The sequence below is a fragment of the Pteronotus mesoamericanus genome, unplaced genomic scaffold, assembly GCF_021234165.1.
Source record: "Pteronotus mesoamericanus isolate MK-2021 breed Mesoamerican mustached bat unplaced genomic scaffold, CSHL_Meso_final contig_181, whole genome shotgun sequence".
In the NCBI taxonomy this organism is placed as follows: Eukaryota; Metazoa; Chordata; class Mammalia; order Chiroptera; family Mormoopidae; genus Pteronotus; species Pteronotus mesoamericanus.
The window spans coordinates 10,901,432-10,923,847 of NW_026555077.1; the positions used below are offsets into that span (position 1 = coordinate 10,901,432).

At 38.6% G+C, this 22,416-nt stretch overlaps 1 protein-coding gene and 1 pseudogene across 2 annotated transcripts in view; one reads left to right on the top strand and one right to left on the bottom strand.

Moving 5' to 3' along the window:
- The window catches only part of SSX2IP (SSX family member 2 interacting protein), a 45,443-nt gene extending 23,253 nt beyond the window's left edge, over window positions 1–22,190 (bottom strand). For both annotated transcript variants that reach the window (XM_054566829.1, XM_054566830.1), the window contains exons 1-4: window positions 22,077–22,190; window positions 2,238–2,369; window positions 1,471–1,640; window positions 805–1,017 (exon numbers count right to left, since the gene is read on the bottom strand). In XM_054566829.1, the coding sequence (XP_054422804.1) occupies window positions 805–1,017; window positions 1,471–1,640; window positions 2,238–2,280 (426 nt within the window). In that variant the 5' untranslated portion in view covers window positions 2,281–2,369; window positions 22,077–22,190. The remainder of the gene's footprint in view (window positions 1–804; window positions 1,018–1,470; window positions 1,641–2,237; window positions 2,370–22,076) is intronic.
- LOC129065610 (60S ribosomal protein L6-like) lies at window positions 4,655–8,697 on the top strand (annotated as a pseudogene).
- Window positions 22,191–22,416: the final 226 nt, after the last annotated feature.

A 22,416-nucleotide genomic window follows, 5' to 3' on the forward strand; every position in this document is an offset into this window, starting at 1 on the left:
GATTCAATAGCTTTTATTTTTATAAATAAGGAATCCCAAAACAGAATATTATCTTTAGAAAACAAATTTACCTTGGATTGATTCAATTACGTCCTTCATGATACACAATTTGAAGTCCCTACCATAATGTGATTTTGAACCCCTTCTTTCCTTTCTTAATGAATAAAAAAAAAAAGTCGTAAGGAAAACATAAAAGGAAAGAATGAAAATAAAGCAGAAGCCAGCAACAAATGTTCTACATTGTAAGTTAGAGGTCAATGGCCCTGTGAAAAATATTTCCTTTGTTCAAATAAAAAAGCAAGTTTGCAAAAGCCTTCTTCTGTGGTCGTCTCTAGGGCCCCCAAGACTTCTACGAGTTAGACACAATCTGGCCTGCTTCCATTATTGAGCTTTTTAGCAACTTTGACTTAGATGCCCTCTAGAATATTTTTCTTGGAATTAATGGATATAGCCTCTCATCATAAGACTTCTGTCAATTAAGCATCTAATTTACTAAGCAAGATTGAATGGGATGGGGCGATCCTTATCGATTTTCCTCAGATATAAATATTTCCTAGTCTAACTTTCTACAGATTCAGCATGTCACTAAACAATTCATTAAATCAATGTTCTCAACATATGATATCAGGAAGCAGTAAAATGGATTTGCACAAGTTACTTTAAGTTTACTTTTACTTAGCCATTTTAAAAAAAAACAACTAAAACTTAAAAATTAACTCTAAAATCTGACAAAGCCAATGAAAATTTGTAGTATTAAATTACATAATAATGGCATTATAGTTCAGGTTGACATGTAATTTCTACCTTAAGTTTTGCATAGCAGTTCTGTAGATGGTCCATATCACTTCCCAGTTTCAGATTTTGTGTTTCCACATTTTCCTGAGCCAGAAGGTTCTTCCGCTGAAGTATAAGTAGCTCATTCATACAATTTAAAACAGCAACTATATTTAATTTTCTCTTTGTCTCTTTACCTTTGGATTCTTCATATAATGAAGGAAAACCAAAAGTAGTCAATTCCTGGTGGGAGAAAACATTTCCTTAAAAGTTGGTTACCAGACAACTTAGTTAAGAAACACAGAATAGAATATTTTCCAAGAAAAAAAACTACTCTGAGATAGTTAAGAAAATAGTAAATGTCTCAAAGAACAAAGAATTGAGAGAACTGGGTTCTTTTTGCCTCTGCTCTGCATTTACGTAGAGCAAGGCACTCCGGTTTCTGTATCAGTAAAAGGGTGAGACTCAGCAGAGGAGCCCTTGGGCTGATGTGAGGCCACCCTGCTCCAGATAAAAACATTTACCTTGTATCTAGAGAGGTGATCACCAGGGATCTCCGCAAACATAGTACAAGTCCTGGCCCATACGCAACAATATCCTTGTAATGACAAGTGTTCTCATAACTTCAATATAATATGTTCTACTATACAACATGATTCATACTCTTACTTCTTACCAAAATAAAATAAATGTTACCTGATCAAGATATGAAATACTTTGTTCAATATTCTCTTCTGTGCAGAAGGCACTGAAAAAACTGTGCACATTTTTTGACAAAGGTATTGAAGAACATAGCACTTGCTGTGAGTATAAACTTGATGGAGACATCTTTGTTTCTGAGGTATATTGAGAGATATTTTTGCTTTCTGAAAGAAACATTAAAAGGCATTTCTGTAAATAATTTATAAAATGCATGCAATGTTAACATAATTTCCATTATCCAAGACTTTGAATTATATAAATAGTTTCAAGTATTTTCAAATTAGGACAAAGTTGGTTTTTGTATGAAGACTATACACTTTTTACCAAAAAGATACTACTATAAAGTGAGGCTCTTACTATGCATGTTAAGCTACAATTTGCTACCTTAATTTACAGGGCTTTAGATTTATAAAAATAACAGACAAAAATCACTTGTCTATGCACTCAAAGTTTATGTCATTAAAGGAATATATCAGAGAAATGTATTAGTCAAAGAATTTACTTCAAATGCATAAAAACTTCCTCAAAAATAGTAACAATCAAGCAATCTATCATCCATCCAAAACATATAACCCCACTATTTGTGGCATAATTCTTAGCTTTCCCTAATAATTTTGCTGAAGATGAAAATTGGATATTTTACAACTACTTGTCTCTCTCATTAGTCACATCTTCGATATTGTAATTATCTTATAGTGTCATTGAAAAAAAAGTCACCTTTACAATACTGCTTTAGCTACCATTATTTTAAACTCGGTTACCTGAAGACAGACCTGGATCTGTAACAGTCATCCAATCTCCCATAGCAATTGCCAGAGCCAGGATACCTGAGGAACCAGTTCAGCAGCGAAACATTGAGTCCAGCTGCTGTCACTCTTCTATGTAGGCATCTCCTTAAAAAGCAAATCATAATATAACAGCATCTAATTAAAATATGAAGGCAAATATGAAACCAATGTATAAAAATTAGTTCTATGCACTTCAAAATCAGAAGGATTTTGCATTATTTACTCTCACGTACACTCCTATAGAACATAGCAGAACTCAATAATAACTGCTGTGTGTTGTACATACGTGTGAGTGATGATCAAGATTAAAGCCTTCTCTAGTTATATTGAGGTATTCACACTACTTCATAAGAAAGTACATGGTAAATACATGATTTAACTCACAATACATATCCAAGGTAAAACACTGTATTAAGTAATAAATATTTCTATATTATAGCTTTTAAAATAAGGTATAATTTTTATTTACCTAGATAAGATGAAAAAAATGTTTAGCCTGCAATCCCCATTTTTTGTTTTTACAAACTACCTTAGCAAAACTTTTCTAGTTAATTACAATTCCCGGTGTTGACAGAGACATAAAGAAATGAATACTCCCATACATTCATCTCCTGAAAGATACCAACTTATACTACTACAAAGCAATTTGACATATGTATCAAAATTCTTAAAAATGAAAATATCTATTCATCCATAAATTTGATTTCTAAAAGTTTATCCTAATAAAAGAATGATTTGTACAAAGATTCATCTATTATTCTTTACAATATCAAAAAAACAGAAATAACTTATATGTCCCACAGTGGGGGACTATTTTCATAAATGATACATTTACACAATAGGACACTGGGCAACCTTTAACATACGCCAAGTACTGCATTGACCATAAGTCCCTATAGTTTTTTCTGTAAAATAAAAGACACTTTCATTTTCACCAATTACTTCATTGACCTGGATATTTTGAGCATGTCAGCTATCTCCCACATGGTACAATGCTGATTGTTCTCAATGTCTCGATTTGATTGCTATCAACTTCAACTTGTCTGCCTGATGGTGGAACATCATCCAGTGAGAAATTTCCAGCACAAAACTTTGAAAACCACTTTTGACGTGTTTGATCAGTCAGAACCTTCCCCATATACTGCACAAATTTTTTTTTTTTGCATTTCAGTTGTGTTTTTACCTTTCTTGAAATAGAAAGTCTAATATGCCAAAAATACTGTGTATTTTCTTCCATCTTCAATATTAAAATGTCTACACAAAAATTCACCAATTTTGGTATTTTTTAAATGCATGTTGATATACCAGCTGTCACAATACAATCTAACAAAATTGTTTTGAATGAAGTTAAGACAGCTAAGCACTACTAAAACCATCTTACTGAAAAAAACAAATGAACTTTTTGGCCAATCCAATAGAATTAGGATGGCTAACAAATACATAAAAGAAATGCGTATGAATGAAATAGGCTAAGAAAAAAATGTTTTTAGTCTGCCATTCATGTTTCTATTTTTCATAGAAATAATAAATATTTCCCCAACATAAAAAATGCAATGAAATTATAAATGGCAACTGGAACCTTATTTCAAGGTCAGGAACAGAAGGAGGAGAGGTCAAGGCTGGAGGCATATTGGAGAACACACGCCAAATCTTTGGACAGCTGCTTCTCAGCTCCGACAAGTTGTAGTCAAAGAGAAAGGAGGTCCTGCGTTGCAACATCTTTCCATTTTTAATGAGATGTTGAAATTCTGGATTTTTGTGTGAACTCTCCCAACTTTTAAAGTTAGAAACCAATTAAAAAGATTAACTATGCAAGTTACCCTCCCCTGTGGAAAAGAGGGAGTGGTTGAGAGGGGGCTATGAGACAGCCTTCTATATCTTGATTAAAAAGTGGTTATATAGGTGTACACAGTAGTGTAATCATCAAATTGTACACTTAAGATTTGTACATTTGACTGGGTGTAAGTTATACCTCAAACAACACTTTTTAATAGGCCAGAAGTGGACTGTGGATCAAGAGTCCACAACCTCTTTTCTGAATATAAAAGACTGCGAGGAAATATTCACAAGACAATGTTAAAATGAGATGAAAATTTTCATTCATCCAGTAAATTTTTAATTGTGCTACTATGTGCCAAGTACACTACTCTAGGCACAGGGCGGGCCCTGCTCTCAAGAAGCGCACGTTCCAGTGGGAAGAGGAATAGATAAGTAAGAAGGTTAAATTACATTAACACTAGGAGGATAATAAGAACTATAAAGAAGATAAAACACAGTAACATGAGAGCAATTTGGGGTGAGGTTACCTAGATTAGGGAAGAAAGGCTGCACTGAGATGCTGACATTTGAACTGAGATCTAAACAATAAGGGGTCAGCTCCAAGATGATCAATGACCGGAATAGCCCAGGCAGAGGAAACAGTAGGTGCGCAGACCCCAGATGGAAATGAACTTGGTAAGGATGAAAAACATAAAGGTCAGTAAGTTTGAGGCACAAGTGAGCAAGGATAGATGGTAGGCAGTTGGGCTTTCTCTAAATTGCAATAAAATGCTATTTAAGCAGTTTTGGCAGGAAAGCAACATTATCTCCTTTAGGCTTTAAAAAAAAAAAAAAAGATCACTCTGACGTAGGTGAGCAATAGTGGAGTCTGAAAAAAACCAGGTTACTACAATAATTCAGGCAAGACCAGTATTACACTAAACTACTAACAGTGGAAGCAGACGGGTGAATAAATTAGGAATGTGGTCTGGAGACAGAAACTTCAGAACTTACAGAAGGATTCAAATACGGGCAAAAGAGAAATCACAGATGATGCCTAGGTCATATAGCAGCATACAATTTTTACTTATGTAAATGATGTTATGTGTGTACTACATGTTAGTGTAACAAAGAGTTCTGGCCAGATCGCTGGGCAGAGGGGAGGGACGCCGGAGGGACTGGGAAGTGCAGGGGGCCAGGGAAAGGCTGCAGTCCCGAAGTGAGAGAGGAGCCGCAAGAAACTCCAAGGCATGGACTGAAGCTGCAGCTGGGGCCTGATATGCTTCCATACCTTGGGGAAGAGTAAACAACTAATGTGGCTGTGACACGGCTTCCACGGAGCCCACACAGGCAGAAAAGGTTACAACACACATGTATCATGGAGGCAAGCATGGTGGTGCCCCCAGGGAGAGACACGGGGCCCGAGCATGTGACTAGAAAACTCCAAAAGACACCTGGAACCGAACTGTGACTGGGAGCCAGCTAAGCCACCTGTATTTCCCAAAGGACAGTATCTTTAAATGCGAGAAGGGATTCCAGGCGCAGCCTTGAACTGATCTGGCAGAGGGTGGAGGGGTTATTTGCCTTTGGGTGTTTTAAAGGGAATGGGCTTTGAGTCAGCAGCCATTATCCTTCCAAAATTGTATAGCCTTTAAATAAAAAGACTTCCTTTTTCACTAAGCCTCTGCTTCCAGAATTTATGGGCAGTGGGCAATAGAACCCCAGGCGGCTGTGTGGTAACATTATGAGGTCACACACACATATACCCAGAAGACTATTCAGTCTGACACTGATTTTTTTTTTTTTTTTTACCATTTTTCTACTCATTTTACACTTCCTGCTGTCCTTAGATGGGTGCCTTCAACAGGATGAGCAGGATAAAGGTGAGGTTTGCATCAAAACAGGCAATGATTTAACTTCTGTTAGGGATAGGATCTATAAGCAAAACAGAGTCCAAGGGATAATTAACCCATCTAATCTAACTCAGCTCTGCTTTGGGTAAGTTAGTGTCCCCAAGCCCTGGTTTACTCATGGGTAAAATGCCATTCTTATGGCTCTTACTTCATAGTTTCCCCTGGGAATTAAGTGAGGTAATACACATAAAGTATTTAGCACACTGCCTGGAATATGAAACACTGAATTAATATCAGTAATTATCATCACCAAGGTACAGACTGACTGCTGAAATAACAGGATTCTAAAACCTGTAACAAAATGCACTGTCACTCTTAGTAAAAGTTGGACCTAAATCTTTAGAAGACCTGAGGACAGATCGCCTTATAAAAAAACATAGCATGCAGTGGACTAACTTTGTAATCGTTGAGAAGAGGAACAAAATCAGAAGAAAACAGACAGGGCACCTTTCCAAGCCCTTTTTTCCTTTCAAGATATTTGAAAATAAGACACAATAGTGCCTTAGGTCCCTTTTGCCCTCACACAGAAAGATCATCGATACCAAAATGTTTCTACTGCATATCCATTCTGTAAAATTGTAATTTAAGTCAGTTACTCTTTCTCTGTGAATTTAGCTCTCCAGTGTCCACAGGTTTAGACAGTAAATTGTTGCCTGTTTTATTAAGATAAAGAAGAAAAACTCTATAAAATATTCAGGTCTAGTTAAATGTTCACAATGAAAACCAGAACTCCATTTCAACCTGCTATAAAACAAAGAACTTACTAATAGTATATGATTTCATACAATCTAGAAGGTTCTATGTCCTCTTCTGCTCAACGATGCAACTAATTATGATACTACAAGGTTTGTGATAAAAGTAAACCAACGAGTTTTTCCAAGAAAGGAATTTTAAGAATATTGGTCAATATATATCTCAAAAATCAAGAGACTAATTTAAGCACAGTATTCTATTCTAGCTCAATCATAGCTAAATCTAATACCGTCCCAAGTTCATTTCAAGTTGAAAGCTTCAAAGCAGCCAAGAAGAACTCCATTTAAACCTGGTGTTGGCCCAGTATTCGTCTCCATATTTTATATGTATATATATATAACATAATGCATGTTATAAATTATGTTGGCCAAAAAGTCTGTATGATTTTTTCCATAACATAAGACACATTTTTCATTTTCACCAACAATTTTATTGACTTGGATATTCTGCGTATGTCGACTATCTCCTGCATGGTATACCATTGATTGTTCTCCATTAATGTCTCTCTTTGATTGCTATCAACTACACCTGGTCTACCTGACTGTGGCGCATCATCCAGTGAGAAGTTTCCAGCATGAAAATTTGCAAACTGCTTTTGATACATTCGATCAGTCACAGCATCTTCTCCATACACTGCACAAGTCTTTTTATCCATTTCAATTGCATTTCTACCTTTCTTGAACTAATAGAGCATAATATGATGAAAATGTTGCGTATTTTCTTCCATCTTCAATATTAAAATGTCTATACAAAAATTCACCAACTTTGATAAGTTTTTCTTTAAGCACATACAACAGTTGTCACAATACAATCTAACAAAATTGTTCTGAATGAAGTTAAAGACAACTAAACACTACCAGAGCCATCTTACGGAAAAAAGACCAAATGAACTTCTTGGCCAACCTAATATATTAAGCAAGTCATAGCAAACCATTATATAGTGGACACAATTACCCACTGCAAGTCATATAAAAACAAATTTGGTTATGCTAGCATTGTAACTATAGTTTCATTATAGAAGAAGAAAAGGAAAAAGTTAATAGTGATCATGTCTTGGTTCAAGTAATCTGGAATCCCCACTTCTCTCTATACACCTGTGGTTAGAACAGCTGCCCGGATTCCAAGATAGGTCAAAATCACAACTGAATTTTATGAATAAAAATTGAAGTTTAAGAATTTAAACATCTTGTAAACGTCATTTCATTCATCTAAGATTGTTAGCGAAAAATCTTAAAATATATTAAAACAAATAAAAACCTATAAAGTATTCCATAAGTAAGAATTCTTTCCCCTCTCTTTCCTGTCTTGCCAGATAGCAGGTGAAAAAACTGAGAATCCAGATACTAAGCAGAAGAAATCTGAAGCCAAGAAGGCTGATGTTGGTGGCAAGGTTAAGAAGGTTAACATCAAGGCCAAGATGCCGAAGAAGGGGAAGCCCCACTGCAGCCAAAACCCTGTCCTCGTCAGAGGAATTGGCAGAGGGTCCCTATCAGCTATGTATTCCCGAAAGGCCATGTACAAGAGGACGTAAATCCAGGACTGAAAAGAAAAAGGAGAAAGTTTTTGCTACTGTCACAAAACCAGCTGATGGCGACAAGAATGGTGGTACCCAAGTGATTACATGTCACAAAATGCCTACATATTATCCAGCTGAAGATGTTCCTTGAAAGCTGTTGAGCCACAGCAAGAAACCCTTCCATCAGCATGTGAGACAACTGCAGGCCAGCATCACTCCTGGGGCCGTTCTGATTGTCCTCACTGGGCACCACAGAGGCAAGAGGCTGGTCTTCCTGAAGCAGTTGAGCTGTGACCTGCTCCTTGTGACTGGACCTCTGTCCCTTAATCAAGTTCCTCTGCATAGAACACACCAGAAGTTTGTCATCGCCACCTCCACCAACACTGATACCAGTGTGTGAAAATCCCCACCAAACATCCCTTCTTCTTACTTCAGGAAGGAGCTGTGCAAGCCCAGACACCAGGAGGGTGAGATCTTCGACAAAGAAAGATGAGATGACAGAGCAGCCAAGGTTCATCAGAAAGCCGTGGACTCATGAATTCTGCCAAAAATCAAAGCTGTCCCTCAGCTCCAGGGCTAACCCTGTTCTGGGCTTTATCTTCACAAATTGGTGTTCTAAATGTCTTAAGAAGAACCTAATTAAACAATTGATCTGTTAAAAAAATTCTCTCTCCTATTCAAAGAGACGGTTTTGTTCCTTACTGGTAGGTAACATGCATATAGGCAACTAATACACTTCCTTGTCCCAAGTATTCCTTAATGTACATTTCAGTAAGTCTTCATAATAGAAACTCTCACTAATTACAGTAAAATTGAAATCGTATCAGAAAAAAATGTTATCTTACTATTTCTGAAGAACTACTTTGGCTTCCCTCTATGTTGCAAAGTACCAATGCCATAGAGTTCAGGTATAAAATAAACAAGTGTACTCTGGTTTGTTCTGGGTAAAATGATTCTGCAGAACAGGAATTATCTAGTAGCATTTTCTAGGTTAGAAAACTAAGAGAAAATTCGGAAACAGTTGAGGCATGCCAACTTAATTGTACCCTTTCTAAAAATAAAAAATAAAGATTTCACTAAGTTTCATAAATCTACCATTTTCATGTCAAAGAATTTTCTTTCTTTCTTATTTATTTATTTATTTATTTATTTATTTATCAGTATTATAGACAGGAAACTTGGGCTCAGGAAGTCAACAGCATTACCTGAAGTCATTTCTAATGGGCTGTGAAGTCTGAACACAAACCTCAGTCTTTAAAACTGTGTTCTTTTCATTTCATCACCAATTCAAACTTTCAGCACTGTACATTCAAATCTACCTATCTTTAAAGTAGAATATAACAAAATTATATTTTTATTTCTTTAAAATTTAAAATTTCTTAGAATTTTTATTTCTTTAAAAGACTGAGTTCTCATAATTTAATTATTCCACTCAGAGCATACAATTTTAAAGAAACTTATCTACTACTTAAAATTCAGGCATACTTATAGACTTCTCTGCTATGCCACACAAACAACAGCCTCTCTCATTCATACACACTTTGCTTTGAAAAGGCATAAAAACAATTCCCAGAAATGAGATCGGTCACGTAGAATGTTTAATGAGGACAGAGTAACTCATTTTACCATTTTCTATAGTAAAGGAAATACTAAGAAAACATCCAAAGTAACTTTATAGGTCTTCAGCAAAAACATTTGTGTTTCAGGTTAATTACACCTGTTTTACTTCCCCCATCAGAAAAGTTCCTTGGCTGGTTCTCCTTCTCCCATGGACCCAAAGGCTCAGGGGCTCTCTATATGTATCAATCACTTGCAGACTTTCGGAAGAGGCAGCCTCTAAGATGGCCTTCAATTATTCTTGCTTCCTGGTGTATATATACCTTTAGGTTATTCTGGTCCTTGACTGTGGGGCGGATTTAGTGACTGTCTCCTAACAAATAGAATATACCAGAACTGATGGAATTTGGCTCCCAAATTTAAGTTATAAAAAGGCTGTGGCTTCTGTCTGGGATCAGTTCTCACTCACTACCCCTGGATCCCTCCTTCCGGGGAAAGCAAGCTATCAGGTTGCAAGCAGCCCCATGAGAGGCCAATGTGGCAGGGAACTGGTGTCTCTAGTGAAGAGCCACTGGGGACCTCAGGCCTGCTTAGAGCTGTAAGAGTGAGTTTGGAAGTAGATCCCTCCCCAGTCAAGCCTTGAGATGACTGCAGCTTTGGCCAATACCTTGAGAGCAGCCCAGCGAGGGACTCGGCTAAGACAAGCCCAGATTCCTGACCAACGGGAATCGGGAGATAAATGCTTACTGTTTTAAGCTCCTATATTTTAGAATAATTTGTTACTCAGCAATAAAGAACTAATAAAAGTCTTAAAATATATATACAGCATAGGCAAAAGTAGGTTTACAGCCGTGAGCACTTGCGTTTATTCTTGTATTTATTATTTACTGTATTATTTTCCATATGAACCATTGTAAACCTACTTTTGCCCACCTCCGTATGCATTTCTGAATTCCCTCCCTAATTTACATGTCTCTTGCTGAAGCATAACTAAAGTAACACCATAAACTACAAAAGCATCTATTCAGTTCTATGACAATGATATCATCCAGTACTATAATTAATCATTCCATGTTATTATAGTTGGATGCTTCCCCAACTAGTTTATGAACTTCTACAGGATAAAGAATTATTCATTTTTGTATTCAACAGTTTCTGAAACATAGCAGGTGCTCAGTAAGTGTTTATAAATGAACGGAGTGCCACCTATGGCACCTCCACTCCAACCTGTGTTCTCTGCCTATGCTTTCTTCTCTCACCTCCCCCACGCTAATGCTTCTTCAAAGCCCAGCTCAACCATCAACAACAGCCCCTCCACACAACCCTCAAAACTCCATTCTCTAGGTCCTCCATACACTTACTAGCGTGTTTCATCTTTTCCAGTCTTTAAATACCAGTTATTTTACATTTCTGCATTCTCCTCACTCATCTTAATAGACAGAATAATCAATGAATAATACTCAAGTAAATAACTAATTGTGGATTAACGTGCTCATTCCAGCTAGCAAAACTGGCTAAAGGAGAACAGCAATGGAAACAATGCAAAAGATGTGAGTCTTTTAGAGGAAAGTACTACACTTTATCCCCCAAACCTTTCCTAACACATCTACTCACTGACAGAGAGCTCAGCAGAAACATAAGTAGTATCATGATTACAAGATTTCTTTCACACTGTGCACTATTTTAACTGTTCTTTTCAGGTTCCCTTGGAATTCAAACTTGAGAAGGAGCACTTGCCTATCTAATCAGAATTCTAAAACAAGTGTGAGAAAATAATAGTTTTTCATGATGCAGGAACATATATGCCATCTGGGCTTCTAAATAATCTGCAGGATTTTTCACAAAGCACTAAGATCTTTGTTAAAATCTCACAAAGTTACAGCCATCATATTGATGGGTTAAGAAAATAAAATTATGAAAACTAAGTCTTTAAACATTAGTCCTCTCTTACAAATTGTCATAAAAATTGAGAATTTAGTTAACAGCATACTTTAAGAGATGTTACTACTTTCAAAAACCAAATTATGATTATTTTAAAATTAATATCAATCACCCTTCTACTATAATTTTGTTCCAAAGGAGACTATATATAGTTTTTAACTCCATTACAAATGTCTCTGCTGCTATAAACAAATCCCAATTCAGACATGTATATCAGAATAGAAACACAATAAAAAGTCAACCTCTAGAAAATCTACTTTTTACAAATTTAAAATCTAAATGATTTGCTTTGAGTGGCATAATTTAATAGCATAGCTATTTACCACAGAAATAAATTCTTCATAAATTATATTTTAATACGTATCTGAATGGTTAAAACTCTGCCTCCCTGCTGATGTTGGCTATAAGAATTTACAGTTGGAAAGTCCAGTGCAAAAACTGCAAGCCTCACAGGCCTGGGTCAGACAGACTGGGGTCATGTCCTGACCAAGTCTCTCACCACTTTTCTCACCTGGAAAACAGTGTGATACTATCTACTTTGCAGGGTGGTTGTGGGTATATAATGAGATAATGGGTAAAAAACTAAGCAGAATACACCTAGGATATAGGAGGCTGATTTAACAGAAGTGTGCTAGGTGCTGCTCTAAATGTTCTGCAATATTATGAGGTCAGTCTTCACGACCACCCGTGGTGTTATATTATTTGCTTTATGCAGAATGAGGAAATTGAGGCACAAAGGAATCAGGTAGTTTGCCCAAGGGCCTAGAACTGGCAAGCGGCAGAACTGAGGTACGTCCTGTCCCAGACCCCAGAGCCCATTCTCTCACCCGTCAGGTGCTGCGGCTTCAGTGGACGAGAGGCTCAGGAGGCAGCACCTCCTACCACCGCTCCTCAAATCAAATCTCCCAGCTGCACACAGACTGCACAAAACAGCGTGAAGGCACAAATCATGGTAAAAATTTTTCAGGTGTATCCTTTTGGGTTGAGGAACACAATCTCAGTGAAACTCCAAGCCAGAATTTGCCATTAGAAAGCTACATTAGAGTAGAATGCTACATTAAATGCCTATATACACCAGTTACTGCTGCAGTATGAGAAACAATATGCTACAATGACTAAAAACACAGGATCCAAAATCAGGCCACCTCGTCTCAAACTCCAGATCCAGAACTTGCAAGGTAAGTGGCCCAGAACAGAAATCTCTGGACTTCATTTTCCTCAACTGGATCTTTACCTCAAAGGATTATAATGTGGTTAAATAATAAAGTTAGCTGTAAAATTTAGGTAACAACTTTATTAAATATAACTTTATGCATGTAAAAAAGAGTCTTGCGTACATGGTAAGTACTCAAAAATGTCAGTTAGCTATTATTAAATATTTACTATTTGGAAAGAGTTCCATGATATTTTTTAAGTAATTTTTTAAAAGGTGCAGAGCACTAAAAACATGTTTTTATTTCGTCTTTAAAAAATTATGTATGAGTACATATGTGCAGGTATAAATTCTGCTCTATAAAGATAGAAGAACAGGAAAAACTGGAAGACAAGGCCAGCCTGGGAAAAGAGAGAAGGACAAGGGTGGCACCTTCATCCCTTTCTTCACATATTTTCACACACATAAAATATTACAAATAATCTTCACTTTTTTTGTGTCTTCCAAATTTTCTGTAAGTGAATATATTTTTCTTATGAGGAAAAAAATCATGTTTAAAAAAAAAATCAGTAATAAGCAGAGGCAATGGGGATGAACAGCACCGCTTGCAAACGTCAAAACTAATGGTAGAGTAGCATGAGCAATGACACACATAGATCATCTGTCTCCAGATCAATCAGTTAGTTATACTCCACTTCAAGAGAGCTGGTCATGAAGTCACAGAGGTATGTACTTAAGAGTCTATGTCACACCATCTGGTATTTCATTATAGACTGATTTTTTTATTGCTGTGTTTTCAACTTTTTGGTCTTGGCTCTGCAATTAAACTTCATTTTCTTCAGGGCGCTGTCATTTCCGGGAGGCTGCACAGGGCACTGAAGACTACGAGAGCGAGGGTCAGGGGCTGTGGTTCTCAGCGCCACTTCTACCATTTTACTGAGCGACCTTGAGCCGGTCACGATTTCTCTGGTTTTCAGTTTCCGCATCTGTACAATTAGGAGGTCAAACTAGATGTCCTTCAAAGAATTTTCAGTTCTATCACCTATGATTTTTACATTTCTCATGGGCCTTAAAATGGAATCAAGTATAGCTATTTATTATATCAAAATCTCTTCTTCACATTTCTCTAACAGAATGTGCATGCACTGCCTCTACAACCACATGTTTAACAAATGAGGTTCTACTTACTTTTAACAATAAAACAAAACCTATTATGCATAAACCATTTACTTGGAACAAGAAAGTTAAAGGATATAAAAACATACATTAACTCACTCAATCTCAAAAACAAATAGTTATTTCTCCCTACTATAGATGAGGAAACTGAGACCACCCTGAAAGCTTTCCTGCCCAAGGCTGCATAGCCAGAATGTGACAAAGCCAAGGTTCAAGCCACCATAGTCCAGCACATAATTACACGCTCCTGTCTTGAATGCAGAAGAGAAGGGAATACACAGTATGTGAGCTGCTTTTTCCCACTGAACACACACAGGTACTCGCCACTCTACCACCTCATCTTGAGACTAAATTACAATCAGACAGTAACTGTGCCAATTGAGTAACAAAAATGTGAATTCTATAAAAGCATACAAAATATTAAATTCAAATAAGCAATACACAAAAACATTTTTGAAAAAATCTATTGAAATTGCCAGGTTTCCCCCAAACCACCATTCCCTCCCTGTCTGCGCTCCCAGAACACTCTGCATTAACCTGACTACGGCACAGATCTGACCGCAGGGACACCCCTCTCTCCACCTAAACTGAGCTTCTGGTCAGCAGGCCTGTCACCGTACTGTTTGTACCCTGCTTTGTTACGAGATACTGTAAATGACCCATGGCGGGAGCCCAATAAAGTTTGCTGAATAACTGTCAGCAAAGTGCAATGACATATTAGTGAGGCACACCATTATAATATCATGATAAACAAGAGCCAGCACATTAGCCATGCTGCAACTTAGAAGGGCCTCCTCTCACATCTAGACTGGTGCCAGCTGAGGAAAGCAGGAAGGTGATTTAGTGTATGAACCAAGAGGGTGCCAATTTTCAGAGAGTATGCTAATTTCAAATTCTTCCTGTCTGGGGGTAAGAACAGCAGCAATTATAGCCTTACATGAGGATCACTAAGAAAAAGAACAAAAAAGAAGCTATCTTTCTTTGTACAGTTGAAAGTCAGCTAAGTCCAAATAAAATAAAAAACAATTACCATTTATTAGTTTTTCATTCCTAAAATAATAGGTAACAAAATCTGCTAAAGGCAATGGAAATAACAAAGAAATTAAACATTATTCATGAATCCATTCTGTAATAGTGTAGTCATCTTGCTGTGATTCTTTTTTCAATGTTTAGCCCAAATTCAGTCATTGGTTATAGTTCTCAAATTGTGGTTCCAGGACGAGCAGCAACAACAGCACCTAGGAATTGCTAAAAATGCAAATTCTCAAGTCCCACTTCAGAGCTACAGATTCAGAAGCTCTAGGGGTAGAACCCAGATAACAGTGTTTAAACAGAACCTCCATGTGATTCTGATGCATAAAGTTTAAGAACATGGCTATGGAATTGGTTTGGTGTAAGTCAGTATTCTATTTATGCAGTTTAGATTACAGAATGCCAAAAAGGTATTCTTTTCTAAGGGTGCCATAGAATGGGTTCCAAAACGTAAAAGTGTTTGAAAGTACTAAGTGAAGGTCGAAAATAACAGTCCTAGGGAACACCTGGCTAAGGCCTATTCAACACTGGTGAGTGAGGGGAATCTTTGAAAAACAAAGAGTATGGCAGTTGCCATTCATATATCCTTTACACATAACTCTACAACATAACCAGTCCACGTCTAGGTTTAAACCCAAGAAAAACTCTTGCCTGTGTACGCCAGAACGTGTGAAAATAAGGAGCAACCCTCCTCACAATAGCAACCCAAACACCCATCCACAGGAAAATGGACAGGCTGTGGCATTTCTGAAAAATGGAATATCACGCAGCAATCAGAAAACTTCAGTAACATACAATACACATGAATCTCAGCAATATAATTTCAAGTGGATGAATTTCAGCAGTTATACTTCAGCATGAAATATGAAGTGAAAAACGTCTCAAAAGATAACACATAGTTTCTAGTTGTGTAGTATGTGTGAAAAACTTAGGTGCAATAAAACTATATTTAAAAAGATACCAAGGAAATGATGAATATAGGATTTAGTAAATAGTTGCATCAGGTGAGAAAAGTAGGAAAAAGGGATGGAAGGGCCCCTACGGTTATTTGGAGGTTACTCTCAAAGTCTTTGCTTTATGTTAGGTGGTGCCTATTATTATATTATTAAAACTAAATAAATAAATGGACCAATTATGAGACTGTGTAATGAGCCAAGATATAAACCTAATCTGATTCTTTGTACCTAAAATCCTTCAAAATATTTTTTAAAATATATACTGTTCCTAAAATATTTCAAACAACTCTACATTCTACCCAGTCTGGCTACGAGACAGCAAAGCCCTGGGTCCTGGGCTTGACAACTGCCAACTCGGGGGTTAAATTGTTTTGGGTCACAGAATCCAAAACCAATGACCCTCCCACCTTAAAAGTATTGTACGAAACAGGCAGTTTGGACTAGTTTCAGAGGATTCATGAAGCATCCATGAACGTGCAAAGGATCCATAGACAGGAAGTTAGGAATTCCTGTACTAGGTAACTGTGTGGGACTGTGGACTGTGGGAGAGAGGAACTACCACTCTTTAGCCTCTACTGTGGCCAGATGTGGCTCATCAGCTATGCCATTCATCCTTCTGGTGGCCCTAGTAAGAAGCAGATATAACACTATTTTATTGATGGAAGAATCTGAGGCTCAGAGAGATTAGTTGCCTTATCCAGTAACAAACCAGGAAACCAGGAATGAAAACCCAGCTATTTATCTGGAAGGTGAGAAAAACTATGATTCGAGAGCCTCACAGACCCTGGCCTCCCCTGTTGACACTCAGCAAGTATCTAGAGCGAGTGATGTAAATTCTCTGAGCCCATCTCCTCCTTATAACACAGCTGATGATGGTTTATATTTACTGATGGTTTCTAAAATGTTTTCTTGCTTTTATATGCTAGATCCTGTGCAGGATATTTCAAAAACTTGGATACAGAATAGAAAGAATAATGTTGAAGGTGCCACCTTTTAGCGAAGAAAGCCTAACAAACAGACTACAATCAAGTGGCACCAGACTGACTAGCTCAAGACTGGCACCTTTAGAACCTAGACAACTATCTCTCAGATAGAAGTACACGCAATGGCTGGTACTCATCTTGGTTATAGTATCTACCAGCCATTCAAACTCTGTAAACAGTTTTAAAATCATATGTAGTGCTACAACTCTTTCAGAACAACATTCTTCTAGCAGTCGGCCCCTATCATAATGTTTCCGAAATGGGCTCCATTTCAGTAGCCCCGGCACAAAAACATTATAGCAAATTGGGCAGCCGATGGTCAGGGACTGGCTAGCTTACTTAGCCAGTGACAACGAGGATAGCAAAGGACAGATAAGAAATCCCTCAAAAGCTGAACTAATAAACACAACAGTATGCAAAAGGGAGGCATTTATTCTTCATGCAAAAAATTTGTCTCTGATACCAGAGACAAATATATTGTTAATTAGATGAAAAGAACAGAGGAGTACAGCTAATAAAACGGGGTTTGGTTAAGTATGGAGATCATGAGCTCAGTGTTGAACTCACTGTTTAGAGACACCGTCATGAGACATTCAAACGTCATGAGACATTCAAACAGGGATAAACTCTGGAGCCTGGAGGTCAAATGGCATCAAGGCAGATTTAGCATATATGTGGTAGTTTCACTCATTCAGAAAAAAAGGAGAAGCCGAAAGGACCCCTAAAGGTCATCAACATATAACAGGTGAGTGAAGGTGACCAAGATGTAAGAGATAAGAAAGCCGTGCGGCCAGGCTTTGGGAAAGCCAAGGGAAAAAAGTTTTAAAGTGGAGAGTATGGTGAACAGCAACAAATGCCATAGAAATGGCAAGATCCAAACAGAAAAATATGTTGAAATTGGTGATTAGTGAGGGATAAAAATGGAAATCAGATTTCAGAGAAGTGATCAGCAAACAAGAAAAGGAGATAATAAACAAAGGTCAGTGTAGCAGAATATGTTTGGCTTCTTTGAATGTAGAGGCTTCATCAGATGCTCTTGGATAGATCCACTAGTGACAAAAAAAGGTATCCTCTCCTGCAGTTAGTCCTCATTCAATTATAGCACTTTGCAGTAAATAGAAATATTAAATGCTCAGTAAATGCATGCTATTTTTCCAGGCACTGTTCTGGATACTAACATATTTTCTTATTTATTTATATTCTTCCCTCAATCCTGTGCCACTTTGGCTCTGTCCATGGGCCCTTTATACATGTTCCCTGACCTGACTCTTCCCCTTCTTTTCCCCATTACCCCCATCTCTCCTCCCCTCTGGTTACTGTGGTTACTATTGGTTTGTTTTTTCTTTCAATGTCACTGGTTATATTTTTCTTGCTTGCTTGTTTTGTTGATTAGGTTCCACTTATAGGTGAGACCATATGCTATTTGTCTTTCACCCCCTGGCTTATTTCACTTAGCATAATGCTCTCTGCAGTTCCATCCATTCTGTCACGAAGGGTAGGAGCTCCTTCTTTCTTTCTGCTGTGTAGTATTCCATTGTGTAAATGGACCATAGTTTTTTGATCCACTCATTTGTTGATGGGCCCTTAGGTTGCTTCCAGCACTTGGCTATTGCAAATTGTGCTGCTATGAACATTGGGGTGCACAGGTTCTTTTGACATATTTTCCTATTTAATCATCACAACCCTATGAAGTAGGTATCATTATCCCTAAGGTACAAATGAGACAACCAAGACACAGAGAAGATAAGGGCAACCAGTAACTGGTTCAAGGTCCTGTAGCTACGTAGTATGGTCAAACCAAAAATTTCACTCAAAAGAGCTAAGAGGGAGGGAGGGCAGTATGTTAAGTAAGGGTTAACAGATGAGAACTGTAAAGTTAAGATCGCACTGACTGTTAAACTGGCCGCTGTTTAATTTCTATTTAAGAACTATTTTTAATTTGAATTTGTCTTCTCTCATCTCTGAAACCTGCACTGCTAGGACCTGACATTTTTATGCCTCTTGTGACACATTCTCTCCTGCATTTTAACTGTGTTATCTCTCTTATGGAATGACAAGTTGCTTGAAAATGGGGCTGTATTTTATTTATCCCTGCATCTCCATTACCCCATCTTAAAAGTAGAAGATATTAGACTAACTGTGGTGATCATTTCACAATATATACAAACATTAAGTCACTGTGTTACACCTTAATAATAATATGTCAATTATACCTCAATAAAAAAAAAAGAGAGAGATACTCAATCTTTTTAAAGGCTGGTTATATGAATAAACATTTTTACTTTTTAAAAGTTTCTGGTAGCTTCAATAAAATATTTTTAAAGTTTTTAATTGCTGTGTAGGGCTGCTGTCTCTCAAATATTATTTAGATTGTCTATATTCAGAACACTTATGGATCATTCAAATTACTGACTTTGGGAGAAATACTTCTAAAGTAAAAATCAAATATAATTCCCCTGGATAAAACCTTCTAAAGATTCCCTATCACCTACTGGTCAAAGGTCGTATCACTATTTTCCAAGCTTATCACTAACCCACCCCACCTCGCTCTAATAACCAAACCACCTGTACTTGTCCAATGGTACATTGCACAGAACATGCCACTACGTGTTCAACAAGTGAACAACAACACCCCCTCCTCCCCTCCATCAGGACACAGATGAGATTCTCTTTTCTAAAGCCTTCCCATAAGTGTATTTCTTAATTTTCTATTTTTGCTCTCTCCCTTACTATACTGTAAATTTCCTAAAATAAATGCCACAAGACAACACTCATCATTTTTATGCTCAGGTCTGGCAGGTAGAGCGCTTAGTGTTTTAATAAAAATTTATTGAAAGAATAAATTATTAAAGCATAAGTCAGTAAATCTGCGGGTACTATATAATATTGACCCACCATCAAAAGTAAAAATTTTAGGTAGTTTTCCATTATCAATAATGAATGGTGCAGTTTTCTATTCTATCTCAATCCATAAATTTGTGAATTCAAGGTAATTTGTATCTTCATTAGCAGCTAATCATGAGCACCATCACCAAAGACACAAAACGGACCCAGAGTACCAAAACCTCTCTGTGACCTGATCAAACCAACAAGGCTTATGTATTCACTGATAAATCATATGGAAAAAGATCACTTAAACAGGTTTGGGACTGCTCCCATTTAAGCATGGGAAATGAATTAAAAGCACACAATTCTGGGTCAGTGTCTTTCTCATCTTCTTAACTCTAGGTACATATTCCACAGAAGACACTCAAATGTCTCCTTCTATAAAAACCTGTGTCACAGCCACCTTTGTCGAAGAGCAGCCATGTCAGGATTGTGTATAGCCCAAGAATGTAATCTGGTTTTGTGTTGGCCTTGAGGCCTTTGACATGTCATTTGAACAATTCACATTTTGGTTTTCTCATATACCACCTCAGCATATTCAGAACATAATATACTTTAACAAGTCTTGTCATAAGGCACAATGTGTTATGAGATCTTCACATTTCATCCTAGAATAGCCAAGTCCTTGCAGTTATCTTCAAGCTTGCTTCATCATGTTACTTAACCCTAGGGCTTTATTATCTTCACTGTACACATGGGGAAAGAGAAGAGACGGAAGGGTATAAAATGACTTGGCTGGAAAGACCCAGCAAGTCATTAAAGGGCCTTCATTTCAACTCACCAGTTTCTTCGTCCTCTTTTCAAAAGAACGATTTTGAGAAACTTTCACTGACAGAAAGCAGAATAGTGTCAAGTATTTCCACCACAATCAGTAATTTTACTTATTTAGGTTGAATGAATAACTAAGCTTTCTAGGCCTGTAGGTTAAGATAGGATTGGATGGATTAAGTTTGGCTGGCTGAATCCAAGTTCATGAATCTACTAAATTTCTGGATAGCCTGACCTCAATTTTAACTCTAAAGACATTTTTTTCCTCTCTCCAGATCTCACATTCTTTTCGTATTTTGTTCAGTCTCCTAAATGTGTTAAGTCATACCTACTTTTTCAGGTCAGGGTCGAGGCCCAGAATTTTCTCCTACCTCAACAATAAACGAATCCCTCCTTAGTCGTGGAGAATTCCAAGGCACCCATCATTCATAGCCAAATCTTGACCTAGACTCCAATCTGAATTGTTAGGGAAGCGCAACATTTTCACATTTCAGGACGCCCCCCTCTTTCACACTTCTGAACCATCTTCGGAGGAATGCTTCTTTTAATCCTCGCCCAATTAAGGAGTCCAGAATAGGGAAATCTCAATTCGCTCAGATTAAACTAGTAGTGTATCAGCGTTGCAAGTAATGATAATGTAGCAATCATAACTACAGACCTCGAAGTGGGGTAATAATTTAAGATTTCTGTATCACCTGTGCTGCGAACAAATTATTTAGCAGATTCTATTTCCTGGGCCCTAATGACTTGCATAACTGGGCGATCAGCGTAGGCTCAAAAGGGGGCAGGGAGCTCATAATTGTTTACTGTACTATACTACAAAATTCTACATGGAAATATTCTCACACATGCCTGCCTCTTAGGTGATGTAAGTTCTTCCCCTAAACATATAACTATCATCGGGGTTCTCTTCTGCAGCGGCCACGGGACACCCAGTAACTCATTCTAACGACAACTCTCGCGGATCGCGCTAACAAATCCCGAAGCCCGCATGCCCCGCAGCCTCTGCTGAGACACCGCAGCCCCAAATTGGCCATCTCCTCCCCCACGTCTCCGCGTAGCTCGTCATTCCAAGCCTGGCGCCACCCTCTCTCCATCCAGAAGAGGGTTTTAGGCTCCCCGGGCCGGAGCCCTCCCGTAGGCACAGCACTGCAACCGCCAGCGGGAGCGATCCCCAAGCTGGCACCTACCTCCCACATCCACCTTTGGGCGCGGCCGGGGAGGTCAACGCTTGCCAGCTCCAACGGCTCAAACGGCTGCGCCGAGCCTCTCGCAGAGAAGCGGGGCGCCCAGCCAGGTGCCGACCTTCACCCCCGCGTCTGCGCCCACCCCCGGACCGTCGGCCCCCCGATCCCGCCGGTGCAGTCGCCCCTCCCCAGGCGACCGCCTCACTCTCCCCGCCGCAGGTCTAGGTTCTCACCGTCACGGTCCCCGGGAGCCGCGGGGAGACACCGCACGGCGTCGTACTCAGGATCGCGCAGCCCCAAGGGCCCGCACTGGCGCGCTGCACGCAGCGCCCCGGGCCGGCGGCCCCGCCTCCGCCTCAGGCTCCCGCCTTCCCGGTCCCCAGCCGGGCTCCGCTCCGCCCCTCGCGGCCACCTCCCGGCCTCGGCAGGTTCTCAAGGTTCCCACCCCGCCCCCGCGTCGCCGAAGCCGCAGGCCCGGCCACCTCCCATTGGCTCCGCTCGTTGCTAGGCAATGAACAACCGCGGCTTGCATTGGTCCGGTGGGGGCCTCCGGAGTCTCCTCCCCACTTCCAA